The 12,921-nt window shown below is 40.6% G+C and overlaps 1 protein-coding gene across 2 annotated transcripts in view; it reads left to right on the top strand.

Annotated features, from left to right (window-relative positions):
* COG5 (component of oligomeric golgi complex 5) overlaps positions 1 to 12,921 on the top strand; it is a 355,827-nt gene that overhangs the window by 25,663 nt on the left and 317,243 nt on the right. For both annotated transcript variants that reach the window (XM_006257811.4, XM_019487452.2), the window contains exon 6: positions 3,213 to 3,333. In XM_006257811.4, the coding sequence (XP_006257873.1) occupies positions 3,213 to 3,333 (121 nt within the window). The remainder of the gene's footprint in view (positions 1 to 3,212; positions 3,334 to 12,921) is intronic.

Genomic DNA, 12,921 nt, shown 5'->3' with positions numbered 1-12,921 from the left:
GTTTTGTCTTGCATTTGTTTTGCTCTAATTTGAACTAATCAGTTCAAATACCAAGAGACCTCAACTATCATATATACATTATCAAAGGACATTATATTGGATGCTCTTTGTTTCTGAAGGACTTCTATCTTTAAATTTTATCAGATAAATCTATTGTAATCCATGGCAAAATCAAGCATCACAGTTCATCTTATTTTTACTCAAACCATTATACTAATACAGGGTGCAGGACTTACCTAAATTAATTCCTTTTATAACAAGAGCTGATCTTTCAGGGGGAAAAAACATGCAATTTTAAAATCAGGAGTACATGTTTTTCTAAGATATGATGCTCAGAACAGGAGTTAATTCAGAGAAGATCTCTGGCATGTTTTATACAGGAGGTCAAGACTGGATGATTGAGGTAGTCCCTCTGGCTGTATGATCTATTAATCAACGAACTACAGAGTTATTTAATAAGATTGTTTTCTTTACACAGATCTATAAATATGCAGTTTAAGGAAACTCAGATAAATCACTGTAAAGGAAAATGTATTTTTAAATAAGTCATGCTGTCTGTCCTTTGCCAAAATATAGATATGGAATAAATTAATGTGATATTGTGTTAAAATATTTAGTATGTTTAATTTTTGTATGTATGTCACTCTTAAGAATTCTCCTTGAACTTAAAATTTGGCTAAAAAATGAGTGCGAATATTTTACCAGAATTGGATAAAAACTTGGTTGTATTTAGAAGTGCATGGATATAAAGAAAATTTACTATATCAGAAATTGGCCTTATGTGGCCGATTTAAATGCTTATGTGTGCGTGCAGCCACAGTGCCTGAGAGCAGTGCTATAGCCTGCCCAGTGCAGATCTGGAGGCACGCGCCCCCCCTCCCCACCCTCGTGACCTCCTGGACAAGCAGTGGGAGCAGTGGCAGGAGCCCCGCCCCAGCCCCACTCCCTCCCTCACCGCAGGGGGCATTGATTTGCCCTCACACACCCCTTCCCTCTCTACTCCCCTTTCACCATAACAGACTTACCAGCTGCACGGAGCTGTATTGGAAATTGGATCAGTATTGGCTGATATGCCTCCTTAAAAATCGGCTATCGGTATTGGCCCCCAAAATCTCTGTTGGTTCACCACTAGTTGTAATAGCTTTATTCTGAAACTACTTCAGAATTAAGATTTTTTTCCTTCTTGTATCTAAATATAACTTTGTTAATTTACTTATCTTTTCAGTTTCATAAGCCATAATGAAGAACAGTTGCTGTATCTTTTTTATGGAAGGAGAAATAAACACATTAACAAAATGAAATAATCTTTTAGTAAACAATATACTGGGTGGTCAAAATATGGTGTTTTCTTCTCTTTGTGCACACATGGCTGAATTTTTCTCTGGCTTTTCCATTTCAAGCAAAATATTAGCAATAGACTCTACCTGAGATGCTCATTACATTTAATCTTCATGCTGAAATTTAGACTGTAAAACAAGCAGATGTGGCTTAACATTTTTCTAATTAAAAAAGCAGATTAATAAAACCAAATTAATAAGTTAGTTTCAAAGTAATCTGATGCCTACTTCATTCCCATTAATGATAGTAGAAGTCACGTGACTAAATCTTCTTTTAATACTTTGGACACTTGCTCTTCAGGGTATGAGATGCAGTACCAAAGCAATGAAAATGTTTTCAGTCACTTACCTTTAGTGGGGTACCCATGAATTTATGATGACTTCCCAAAATTAGATTCTATACATGGAAAATGTTTACATTGACTGAGTCCGCCTCTGTTGTAACCCATTGCTGCTTGACTGAGCGGGGGTCAGGGACACTTTGTGCACCATGCTTGGGGCCTGAGTGAGGAGGCAGAGGTGGTGGAAGAGTGGTAGTGGAGGGCAGATGGGGGGGATAAGCAAGTAGCAAGGCAGAGGCAGCAGCTGTAGATGTGTCTTCGTCCCTTGCGGATGCAGCTCCAGCAGCTGCCTGCCTCGCCCCCCACACTCCCCTTGTACTGGAATTCAAGTCTTTCCGATTCATTATATAGAAAGGAAAAACTTGACTCAGTATCTGGTTAAAAAGTCATTTTTAGGGACCTATTCAAATCATGATTTCATAGAAATTGCAAAATCAGGCAATCTCTGTGAAATTTGTGGAACCTGCCCCCCCAATAAAAAACTTACTAAAAATAAACTTTTGGCTCCCAGAACTCCTGGCCGCGCAGCCCAGCACAAAGGCGAGCAGGCAAGGTGGCTACCACTCCTGCCCCTAGCTGCTGCTTGGCTGAGAGGGATGTCTGTCATGTGGCCCTGCCCCTCCACTAATCAGCAGCAAGGGGTGGGTCTGTGTGATGGACAGCTCCCAGCCAATCAGTGGCAAGGGGCGGGTGTTACCAGGACCCCTTAGTCAGTCAGAGGCCCACCACCATAAGCCTGTTAAAATGGTGGCCGGCCTCACAATCTGCCTGCAAAATTGATCCACCACTACCTCGAGTTGAGTAAACCCCTAGTCATTTGAAAAGTCAGGACCCTATTATAACCACCTTTAGTCTCCAGCACATGTTGAATTCTAGATTAGTGTTAACACACATGTGCAAAATACGTTTTCTGAATAAATTATACTTGGATTTTATTTAGTTCCTTCTAGCCAAGAATCTCAAAACCCCTTATAAACTTATGAAATACTGCAAATAACAATTAGCTGAACAAGTTGAGGAGCTGTTATAAAATTCTTGCCCTAAATGCAATTTTACAGATATTCAAAGTGTATATGGTAGTGCAGATATTGATTATTTTACTGAGAATAAGGTTTTATTGTCCCTTTCAAATGGTGCTCAGTTGAACCAGAAGCAAGTATCTGCTTTTCATTTACCCTAAGTTTTTAACTTAATGCAAAATAAAACTAAACTGCATATATAGATAAAACGTATGACTTCATACGGTTAATAATTTTTTTCAATAACAACAGCGCAGACAACATTATCCACAAAACTACTAATGGCTGATGAAAATGCTGATATGTATTATGAAAAGTTGTAGAAAAATTCTTACAAAAACGTAGATAACGTGTCTGTGTGTATCAGTTGCTAGGTCAGATTCCAAATGTTTACTCATGTATTTGTGTCCTAACTTAACTACAAGAATATGCCTAAGTGGTTCCATGTTTGGGACCTAAAATATCAGTTTGAACACTGAAATGACTATGTCCGTAATGCCATGTTTTACGCCCAGGCTGCTTGTGACTTGCTGCGGAGAATAATACGCATCTTGTATCTCAGTAAGAGACTTCAAGGACAGCTGCAAGGAGGAAGCAGAGAGATAACGAAAGCTGCACAGAGTCTCAATGAACTTGGTGAGTCCTACCTATTTTAGTAGTACTGTACTTTGGCTTTGTGTTCATGTGAAATACAGTTTCAGGTTTTTGTTTTTCTCTCTGAAGCATCACTTTATTTTTTCTGATCTGAATGAAGAGACCAAATGGACAAGTCATCAGTCTCCTTCCTGTTTTATTTTTTTTCATGTGACTAAATGCCCACGTCCAGTTAAACTACATACAAATTTTGTGGTAGTACTATTAGCTGGTGGAAAAGGCTTTGTTTAGGGTAGTTAAAACCTTATCAAACCTCTGTTTAGATGAACCTTCAGAGAGAGAAGGTTGATTATTTAGCAGTCATGTTCATTTCGTGGAAGCCATCATTCCATTGGGTTTACAATGAAGCATTGACCTAGCTTGAATATCAGAAATAGTCTAGATCAGGGCTGGGCAATTATTTGGGCTGGAGGGCCACTTAGGGAGTTTTGATGAGCTGATGAGCCCAGGGTGGGGCTGGGATCATAGGGCAGTAATGGTGTGGGGCTGGGGCCTGGGACAGATGCACAATCTGCTCCCAGCATAGCCCTGTGCTGTCGCGGACCCGTGATCCCAACCCCAGCTGCCTTTCCTGTTCCCAGATAGCATTCCTTGCCTGTGACCCCATCCCATTTGCCTGGATGAGAGTACCTTGCCCCTGGGGGTCCTGGGCTGGTCTTCATGGAGACCTCACCTGCCTGCCCGTTCCATTTGGCCCCCCTATGGGTGTGGGGTGGATGGGCCAAGTTGCCTGGGCAGCAGGGCCAGGTTCAGTGGCAGCAGCAGCAGCTGGAAGGAGCTGCTGTTGCCAGGAAGCTGAGTCCAGCTGCTGCATTATCCTAGCAGGGTGGTGGAACCATTTGCACACACCATGGCCTGGGCTTCTTCCCGCACCTGGGCTGGGCGGGGCCAAGGGATAAAATCCTTTGGTGGGCTGGATCTGGTCCTCAAGCCATATTTTGCCCACCCTGGTCTAGATGTGGTAGCATGGAGTTCAGCCTAAGCTAGTTCACCTTGTTTCTTATCATCCATAAGTATCTGTGCATTGCAGCGGACAGTGTAAGATAACAATGCCTGGCTATGGAAAAGGACAAAAGTCTGTTTTTTTTTTTGTTTTTTTTTTTAAAGAACCAGAACGTATATAACTCAATATATTATTTACTGTACACCCAATGGAAGGATGCCTTCTAAACAAGCTAGACCAGGCATGTCTACACTGCACCCTAAGTCCTCCAGAGCTCTGGTTTAACCATTGTATATAAAATCTTACCAGCTGTTATTTCTGCTCTGATTTAATGGTATTCAAATTTCAGCTTCTAAAAATAGAATGTGCGAGAACTGAACTGTCAAACATTCAGAATGATCCTAAGGTTTATTGTACATATTTGTCACTGCTGATCTTTTCATACTATGTAATCAAAAGATTATTAGATCAAGATTTAGTCCTTTCATAATTAACAGATGCTATGATGCAAATGAAAAGTGTGTTGCTTTATTAGTAGATCAGTTGGACAAAAGTGCACAAACATTAGCCCTAATGTTCCAAGTTAGAGCAAGGAAGGTATTGTCTTTCCAGTGTACCTTTCCTTTCCCCACTAACCCCCACCCTCCTCAGGGTTTTAATAATATAACTTTTTCAAGCAATTAGGGTTAAATTAAACTATTATTGGTACTAATGCTAATGCATGAATGGACTCTTACTTAGTTTTCAAAGCTGGTTACGTCTGAGATGGTTTACCCCAGTGAGGATCTGACCAGTTTTGAGTTCTGTCTTTGAGGTGCTTGGGGTGTATTGCTCGCTTTTTTGTTTACTAATTTAAATGAATCTCCATCTGCATTCATGGAGGTGTCACAGTTTTCAAGCTTTTTATTGTGGAATTACAATCTACCACCAGTACTATGAGTCTAAGTACTATGAGTCTCATCCTTTACTCAGCCCAGATCCTGGCTCTATTTGACAAAGGTTTCAGGATTTTAACCATAAGTGTTTAACATTCATTACAGTGCAGTACATTTCCTATGCCCTAGAACAGGGGTCAGCAACCTTTTTAGAATGATGGGCCAGCACTTGTGACTTGGCCACCCTTGTGACCTGCCTGTCCCCTCCTCAGTGCTCCATACTGTTGAGTTTTATAATTTACAGGGTCTTTTTTCTTTGAAGAGGTATTTTTAAAATTCTAGTTTTCTGTAATGCTTTGAAGCAGATCGTTGTGTTAGGAGCTATGGTTTTATGATGGAGGCTTTTGTATCCATACCATACTTAAAACTGTATTGACATTTGCACGTAAATGAGTCTGAAGTTCCTTTTTTTAAAACGTTTATCTGTCTGACTTTTAATCTCAAAATTTGGCATATAGCATTATCTATGCAGCTTCTATAGTTGAAACAATCTCTAACTTTTTTCACAGGAAACATTTAATAATGCTTCCTTTTAAGAAATTGATGCAGTTTTATTCTTTATTTCCTTGGGTTCCTTAAGCTAAATAAATAAACAAAGCTGGTGAGCTCTCTTATGGCAATTCCTAGGTCACATTTTAAATTATGTGAATCTTATCAAAGTGTGTAGCTGTCTTTAAAAAACCAAAAAAAACCATGGTGCGCTCATGTTTTAGCCCAAGGGTACCCTGACTGTGGCTTTTTGGTGCTATTTTAATACAGATATTTAATAACAAGTTGAAAAAGTAGTCAGATAGAAACAGATCTTACAAACTGAACTAGTATAATGCATATATAGGATGTCATTTTCCCTATCAGTTTTCCCTCAACCAACCAGAGTAGTTCACCAGATACTAAAAAATATAATAAATTCCCTTTTATTTATAAGTGAGTATAAAAATTGCTGTCTTTGACTGTGGCCAATAACCAATCGGATAAAGGGTCTTAAAACTCCTGAACTAGATAGCTATGGAACAATGTGCCTGTGGACAGGGTATTTTATCCAATCAACTAATTGTTAACTTATGCCCTGAAGCATAGGGATTTATATCTCTTGTTGTTTCAAACATATGATTTGAAACAACCTGTATCAATTCTAATTTTTTCTGTCATGTTAAATTGTTGGGCTCAGTGTTGTGTAATTGAGAAAAATTAGTATAAAACAAATGATGAATATAGTTGTCTGTATGGCACTATGTATATATTAAACATTTAAATAAACTGTCACAGCAGCTAGAATTCTACTGGTCTATGAAAATATCCTTTTTTTGGCTTCTTGCACATACACATTGCTGCATGGTAGTTCTGACTGCCATGTTCTCCTCCTTGAGGAGGAGGAGGGGGGCATAGATATGACTATGACCGTGCTTTATAAGTATTTTTCAGGCAGTATGGATGACCAGGTAGGAAAACACCTGGTGAATCCTTTCAAAGGTAAAGCAGAGGCTGCTTTGTCCACTATATGGTTTGCTCTTTCCCTGGACTTGGGTTTATTACTTGGACTTCCCAAAGGCCTATATATAACAAGGTCTTGTACAGGAGGATGCTGAATAATCATTGAGTGGGTGTGTCTACAAGTTCATTTATATGCAGTAGTTACTGCACATTTTGTTTAGTATTTGTTAAATGAAGTACTAACTAAATGCCTGACGCATGGTTTTTTTGTGATGCTTACTGCGCAGTAGCCTAATAACACTGGAGTAGTGTATTAGCATGGTTTTTGACTGGCATGCTACTTCACAGTGCTATTTGGCTACTGTACAGTAAACATCTCATGTAGACATGCCCAGTAAGAGGCAAAATGTTGTACATCAAAAAACTAGCTAAGAGGCAGAAGAAGGCACATGATGAGCTGAATTGGTCAATTTTCACCATAGCAGGGATTAACAGCAGGGGACCTCAAGTCTCTGTGCTAGTTCTCATGCTGTTTAGTAACTGGGGATGGGAGTGAGTAGTAAGCCAGAAGTGACAGTTATTTAAGCTAATCATAACCAAAGAGGACTTGAGGAACTTCAGAGAAAACTGGGTGAATTGGCTGCATGATAGTAAATGAAGTTTAGTACTGATGATAAATGTACAGTGTTTTTGTGCTGGAGAGAAAAAAAAATTGCATCATTTAAAATTATAAATTGATTTTAACTTGAAAAAAGGACTTCAACATCATTGCAGGCAGTCATTGAAGATCTTTGCTCATTGTGGAAACAAGATGTTAGGATACACAAGGAATGGGAGAAGGCTCTAATGTTTTTATAGAAATTGATGGTGAGGTTTTGTCATGGGGGCTCCTGCTTGAGCCCCCTGACCCTTATGCTGTCTCTCTAAGTGCCTCTGGAAGACAGCCCAGGTGTGGGTTCTAGTGATGGCAGTCCCTCGGATCTTGGACTCTGAGACCCAGCCTTTGTCACAGTAGCCCTTTCTATCTCTGGGGTACCCTGTGTCCCAGTAAATGGCAGCTAGCTCAGCTCAGGATGAAGACTTCACCTTTTAAGGGTAGGAGCGCAACCAGAAATGAATTGTAGTGAGTCAGACAGGCTTTCTAAAACAAGACAGGATTTAGTGGGTAGCTAGAAGGCAAAAGGCAGAGTCTTTTGCCTCCAAGCCCGGCCCCTCCTTTGTGGGCAGCACTGCCGGAGTGGAGCCTGTGGGTGGGAGAGGATGCAGGTTGCCCACTGTAGGCTTGGGGCTCTCCACCCTGCTGCCCTCCCCCTGGGGACTTCGTGGCATAGTGGGCAGCACCTGGAGCAGGAGGGAGGGAGTGCCACATTGCACTGCCATGGCTGCCAAGCTGAGGCGCCCCCCCCTGCTCACCCAGAAGCAGAATGGGCACAACTCTGTGCCGCTGCTGCTGCTATACCTCACGTAGGAACCCACAGTGGTGCGCACTCCTTCCCACAATTGGTCCCACCCACTGGGCCTCAGAGGTGGCTGCTGTCTGGAGCTGGTGCAGCCTGGCTGCAGCCCTGCACCCTGCTGAATTTACCTACAGAAGGAACATCTGGGCACACACAAGAATGGGAAATTACTTTGCAAGGACAGTTTGAAACAGAGATTTTAAAAAGGGGGGCACAGCTTGGACCCCAACAACAGAAATCTCAGGGGGCACATTTATCATGACCCCATCTGCTGATGTTGTGACCCCATTAGGGGTCATGACCCAAAGTTTGGGACCCACTGGTCTAAGTCAAACCTAAGCAGAGTGCATGCGAGCACAAAGGACAGGCCTAAGCTACTGTCTTTTGGGTTCCCCATTGTCTCTGTTGTTGGAGTCCAAGCTGTGTCCCCCTTTTTAAATCTCTTCTTCAAACTGTCCTTTTCAAAGCAATTTCCAATTCCTGTGCGTGCCCAGATGTTCCTTCTGTAGGTAAATTTTTTTTCTTAATTCCCAGTGGCCTCTTCTCTAACAGCTGATACATCTTGGTCAGGGTTGTCTAACTTCTGAATGTCTGGGGACTGCAGGCTGCACATTGTGCTAGCACCCTTGCTCTATGTACCTCCTTCACTTGCTGCACCACGTGGTGGATGGCTCTGTGCTGCGCTGCACCACCCAGTTTGCTGTGCAAGGTGCCTGGATTCCCTTGAGTTTCTCCATTGTGGGCTGCATTGCCTCACCTCCAGGGTTGGAGGTAGGAAGCAAAAGCCAGAGGAGGGAAGCAGCAGCAGAAGTACTAGCAGAAGAGAGATGGGGGAGCAGCACCTGGTCCAGGAGCTCAGGGGTGGCATGCAGCCTGCAGGCTGCCAGCTGGACAGTCCCAATCTGCATGTAGGAATTTGTCTGGCCCTCCCTAGACCAGAATGATATTTTAATCCTTTCTTTCATGATCTAGACAAGCATCCAAACAAGGCAGTCACACATGTTGATTATAGAAATATTTTGCAAAATAATATGTTCTGTCACCGGGTCCTCTCAGAATAGAAGAGAAGGCAATGAGAAACAGCGGACAAAGTGCTCAACAGAAGTGGGAGGGTAACCAGGAATGATCTTAGGCATGGAAATACTTATCTGTAAACAATTATAATATTGGGATGGTTTACCTTTAGAAAGGAGATAAAGGCAGGGTAAGATAAGTGTGGATAAAATATCAAATTGTATAGGGAAAGCAGCCTGGGGATTTTTGTTTCCTGCCTACTAACATATGAATAAGGGACAGAAAGTTAAATTAAAAGGTAGCAATTCAAAACCAATAGAAGGAAATATTTTTCATTAACTCTGGGATAAAACTGTGGAAAACATTGCCATAGGAAGTAATTGAAGCCCAGAACTTAGCTAAATTCAAAGAGAGATTGGACATTTGGGTCATAATTAATTGTAAAAAATTAGTTGAAGGAAAATTAAGTCTCCTGCTTTATGGTTTCAGCTAATGTCTAACCAGAGTAAGCAGAATAAAATCTAATGTGGAGTGCCTAGGCATAATCCCCTTCAGGAGTCTCGTAAATCAGCGTTTCGCAACCTGTGGGTTGCATCCCAAAAATAGGTCGCAAGAATATATGAAAGGGTCACGAACAAACTGAAAAAATGGATCAACAAACTTTTAAAATTGGCTTCTCCTTTAAAAGAGAAAAGTGTGGGAAACCGCAGCTTTTCCCTTGCAGGCTGGCAGAGTTCCAGGTTGCAAGGGGCTGCTTGGGGGCCACCCTCCCTCAATTCTCGTCCCCCCCCCCACCCATCCCCTGCCTCATACACTGTGAGGATGGAGCCTGGGTGCAAGGAACAGCAGGTTGGGAGTGAGGGGCACTGGGGCAGGACTGGCCATCGATGTTTACAGATGGGTCCTGGTCCAAAAAAGGTTGAGAGCCACTGTCTGAAATAATCAGGGTAATGTTTGTGTTGGACAATGGTGGATCAGGCAAATGGAGACCCAAGGATGCATCTATAAATGGAGAGAACATTTTAGCAGGCAGCTGCTTCGTTGTAATGCTCAGTGCTGCTATGGTCCATTTGTAAGGGGAAGTGCCCTGCACAAAACGAGATCATGAAGTAAAGTTAGAGACATTGCCAAAAAATTTAACTGCTGTTTTTTGCCCTCGTTACATTTATATTACCAAGTGCATGTAATACTTGGTGATATTTTTTCCCTTACATTGCTCACAAGCATCTTGACCGTTAAAATAAAACAAAACAGTACACAGAGTTACACTGTGTACAAGCATCCCAATACTAAACTAGGAGCACAGCACTGGTGTTTATGAGCAACTCTGCAATAATAATGCAGTCTGCACAACTCCAAGACTCGGAGAAACTTATGCCAGCAATGATATGACTAGCCCAGGCACTCGGAAGCAAACTTACCATAGAAAATGTATTATGTTCCAAAGAATGAAGTTCCTTGTAGTTATAATACTTATGCAGCCTTAACTGTTAGTCCTATGAAAAGTGCTCTTTTGGTTTTTCAATATATTTCTCTTACCCAGCCCCAAAGAGAATTTTTGATGTTCTTCCTAATTTTCTGACAACTTCCAGTTTTGATTCAGCATGGAGGAAAATAAAATTACTATGCAAATTCCATGAAAAGATCAGTTGCTTTATTGGGAACAGACAACTTTGAAACTAGAACTCTTCAAAGATATGCAAAGTTAGCAAAAACTCAAGGCACCTGCTGTTACTGGGTTGATAAAATAAAGACACAGATTTACCCAAGCAAGAGTACTCTCATTGTTCTTATTACCCGCCAAAAAAACCTTGCTGTGCAAAAATAAGCTCATTGACATGTTTTTGTTTGTTTTCCTTAGTTCTTGTTATTGCCTTTTTGTTTGTTGGTTTTTTTAACTAAATGTCTTTATGTTAAATATACCTCATGGAAACTGGCTGTTCAGAAACCATGGCTAATAACATGCTGGAGTCTTTGGTGATCATGATGAGATTCAATTGGTGCAGTGGCACAGACCTCTCCTTATCACTCCTGCAGATGGAATCATAGATAAAGAAACTCCTGAAAGTCCTTTATTTGAAGTTCACCTGTCTGACCTAAGTACTTTTTTGTTCCATGTACTTATACATGACTAACATTTAAATTAACTTCAGAATGGGGTATCTTAAAACTGCAGCTTTGTGGAATTCACCTGTAAAACCTATTGTCTGAAAATCATTTGGGCTAAGGAACTGAATATCATAGGCGGGATACTACTAGACATCTAGAGGCAGATGCCATGCTGCTAAATTCTTAGCATTGCCTGTAGATTAGGTTTTGAGTTCTCAGCCAGCGGATCCTATTTATTTGAAAGAATACCAAATTATTTTGCAGAATCTTTTTGGGAGCGGAGATGAAAAGTTCTTTGTCTGTCAAGTCACTAAGCATTATCTGGTGGTATTCAAGCAACAAATGAATAATTAAGATCTAATTTATTTTGTTGCAGATGTAATCATTGAAAGGGCTAACATCTCTAATTATTTTTGTGTACACATGTGTATGCATGTGCCCACACACACAGGCCAGGCTTTTTGTTCTTAGTTAGTATCTTTAATAACAAATACATAAAGTAAGATGATGTGTACTAAGTTTAGCAGTGAGATTTTATACCTAGTTGGTAATTTGTACTAATTGTCTCAGTTTCCCATATAGATCTGTTTTAAAAATTATAATTAAACATAACTATTGCTTTCACAGTGCACACTATAAATTTAATAATCAGAGTAGTGTAGGTAATCGTTGACTGAAACGCACACTAGACCTATTATATAGTGATTGCTGATAGGCTTGAATACTGTGATATTTTCATTCAAGTTAAATAATATTCTGAAAATATAAAATGACGAACAAAAATTTCAGTTAAAATTTAATATTTGCTATGATTTTGGATTGAGGTATTACTAAATTCTTGATGGTCAGTTTTTAGAGAATGAAAAGAAATGCAATAAATGTGCTTGAATAGCTTTCATAAACACTGGAAATTCTGCCTTTTAGTTTTCTATTTTTTTCACATTCAGCGATGCATTTAATTTGTAGATGCTATTTATTGCAGGAGAAACTTCTTAAAATACATAGTTGCAGATCTGGTTTTAAGCTTGCTTGATCCAGAGGGTAGCTAATCCAAGGAAGGTCTGTGTCACTAACAAATCTTTGAGCAGAATGAGGTAGTTAGCCATGTTAGTCTGAAGTCAGGCAGAAGGCAGGGTAGAGATGTGCTTTATAGATTATCTGGATTGGGGATGCATAAGCTTTTGTGAGTAATAGCTCACTTCATCAGATGAAGTGAGCTCTTACTTATGAAAGTTTGCACACAGCCTAGAGGAATGGAAGAACAGGTTGGGGATTATTTAGAGAAGCTTTCACTTTAGCAGGGCCAGATGGGATGTGCTGAAGGGTATGAAGGAATTGGATAAGGTAATTTCAGAGCCATTGGCTTTCCTCTTTCAGAACTTGTGGGTGTCAGGTGAGGTCCTGGCTGATTTGAAAAGGGCAAACATATGGCCCATCTTTTAAGAAAGGGAAGAAGGAGGATCCAGGGAACTACAGATCAATCAGCTTGACCCTGATACCTGGAAAGGTCATGGAGCAGGTGCTCAGAAAGTCTGTTGTGAAGCACCCATATTCTGAGTAAAATCATTGAACAACAGACTACAACATGCACTTTTAATCCAGCTACCTCTGAAATATTGTACTTGTCTAGCTTTTAAGCCAATCTTTCTATTTTTGTACAGAAACACTATTAGGTTTGACT

The sequence above is a fragment of the Alligator mississippiensis genome, chromosome 4 (assembly GCF_030867095.1).
Source record: "Alligator mississippiensis isolate rAllMis1 chromosome 4, rAllMis1, whole genome shotgun sequence".
Taxonomy (NCBI): domain Eukaryota; kingdom Metazoa; phylum Chordata; order Crocodylia; family Alligatoridae; genus Alligator; species Alligator mississippiensis.
Note: the sequence above shows the minus strand (reverse complement) of the source record. Positions and strands in the feature narration are given on the sequence as shown.